The sequence below is a fragment of the Lipomyces chichibuensis genome (genome assembly GCF_038497645.1).
Source record: "Lipomyces chichibuensis strain CBS 12929 unplaced genomic scaffold V1513scaffold_126, whole genome shotgun sequence".
NCBI classification, from domain to species: Eukaryota; Fungi; Ascomycota; class Lipomycetes; order Lipomycetales; family Lipomycetaceae; genus Lipomyces; species Lipomyces chichibuensis.
The window spans coordinates 4,879-5,547 of record NW_027117578.1 but is presented as its reverse complement, the minus strand read 5'-3'; the positions used below and the strand labels follow the sequence as shown (position 1 = coordinate 5,547).

At 47.1% G+C, this 669-nt stretch overlaps 1 protein-coding gene across 1 annotated transcript; it reads right to left on the bottom strand.

Moving 5' to 3' along the window:
• Window positions 1-14: 14 nt before the first annotated feature.
• V1513DRAFT_428516 (uncharacterized protein) lies at window positions 15-300 on the bottom strand (the record flags this gene model as incomplete). Its single annotated transcript, XM_066896295.1, has 2 exons — window positions 15-128; window positions 172-300. Coding segments are annotated over 2 exons (243 nt in total), but the record flags the coding sequence as incomplete, so codon positions are not given.
• Window positions 301-669: the final 369 nt, after the last annotated feature.

Here is a 669-nt window from a genome sequence, read left to right as displayed (position 1 = left end):
TGCGCGCGACTCACCGTTGTATTCAGGTCATTGTTGTCAAAAAATCTCCATGGCTTGTTGTAGTTCGGACCAAGACAATATGCCAGCCCCCAGTACGCCATTGCGCAAGTAGGATCGCTTGCAATTGCCTTCTCAAAGCACTCAGCTGCCTCTTCATGGTTGAAGGCATACGTCCATATGAGAGCGATCGAACCAAGACTGAGCAATGTCGCTACTGGTACTCACTGGACGGTGAAAGGATCCGAGGTCGTAATAATCGTCCTGAGAAATGTCACGATAATCTGTAGTTGGGATGCTCATTTTTGAAGGGGGGTCCTGAAATAAGTTTTTAAGTTGCTACCTCAGGTGGGGTGCGTGGAATGGAGGAATAAGCTTTATCTTCGTTCCCAACTGGTTTTACCTTTGGGCTCAGCCAAGGGGCACAGCCGCACAAGTGCGCAATATTTTCGCACTTTCGATGCCAGCTATCCTATGATGGGCTAGGGTATTGAGTCGGGTCAGCGAGCTCAAAGGTCTGGCCTCAAGCCAAATGGATAGTTCAGTGAACTCGCGTTTGGCTGGATTCGAGCCAATTTGGAAACAAGCAGAGAACCTAACTATCAATTGGGCCAATTAAGTCTCTCATAGAGGTGTAAACGAATAAAATTTCTCTTTACTCGTATTCGTTAT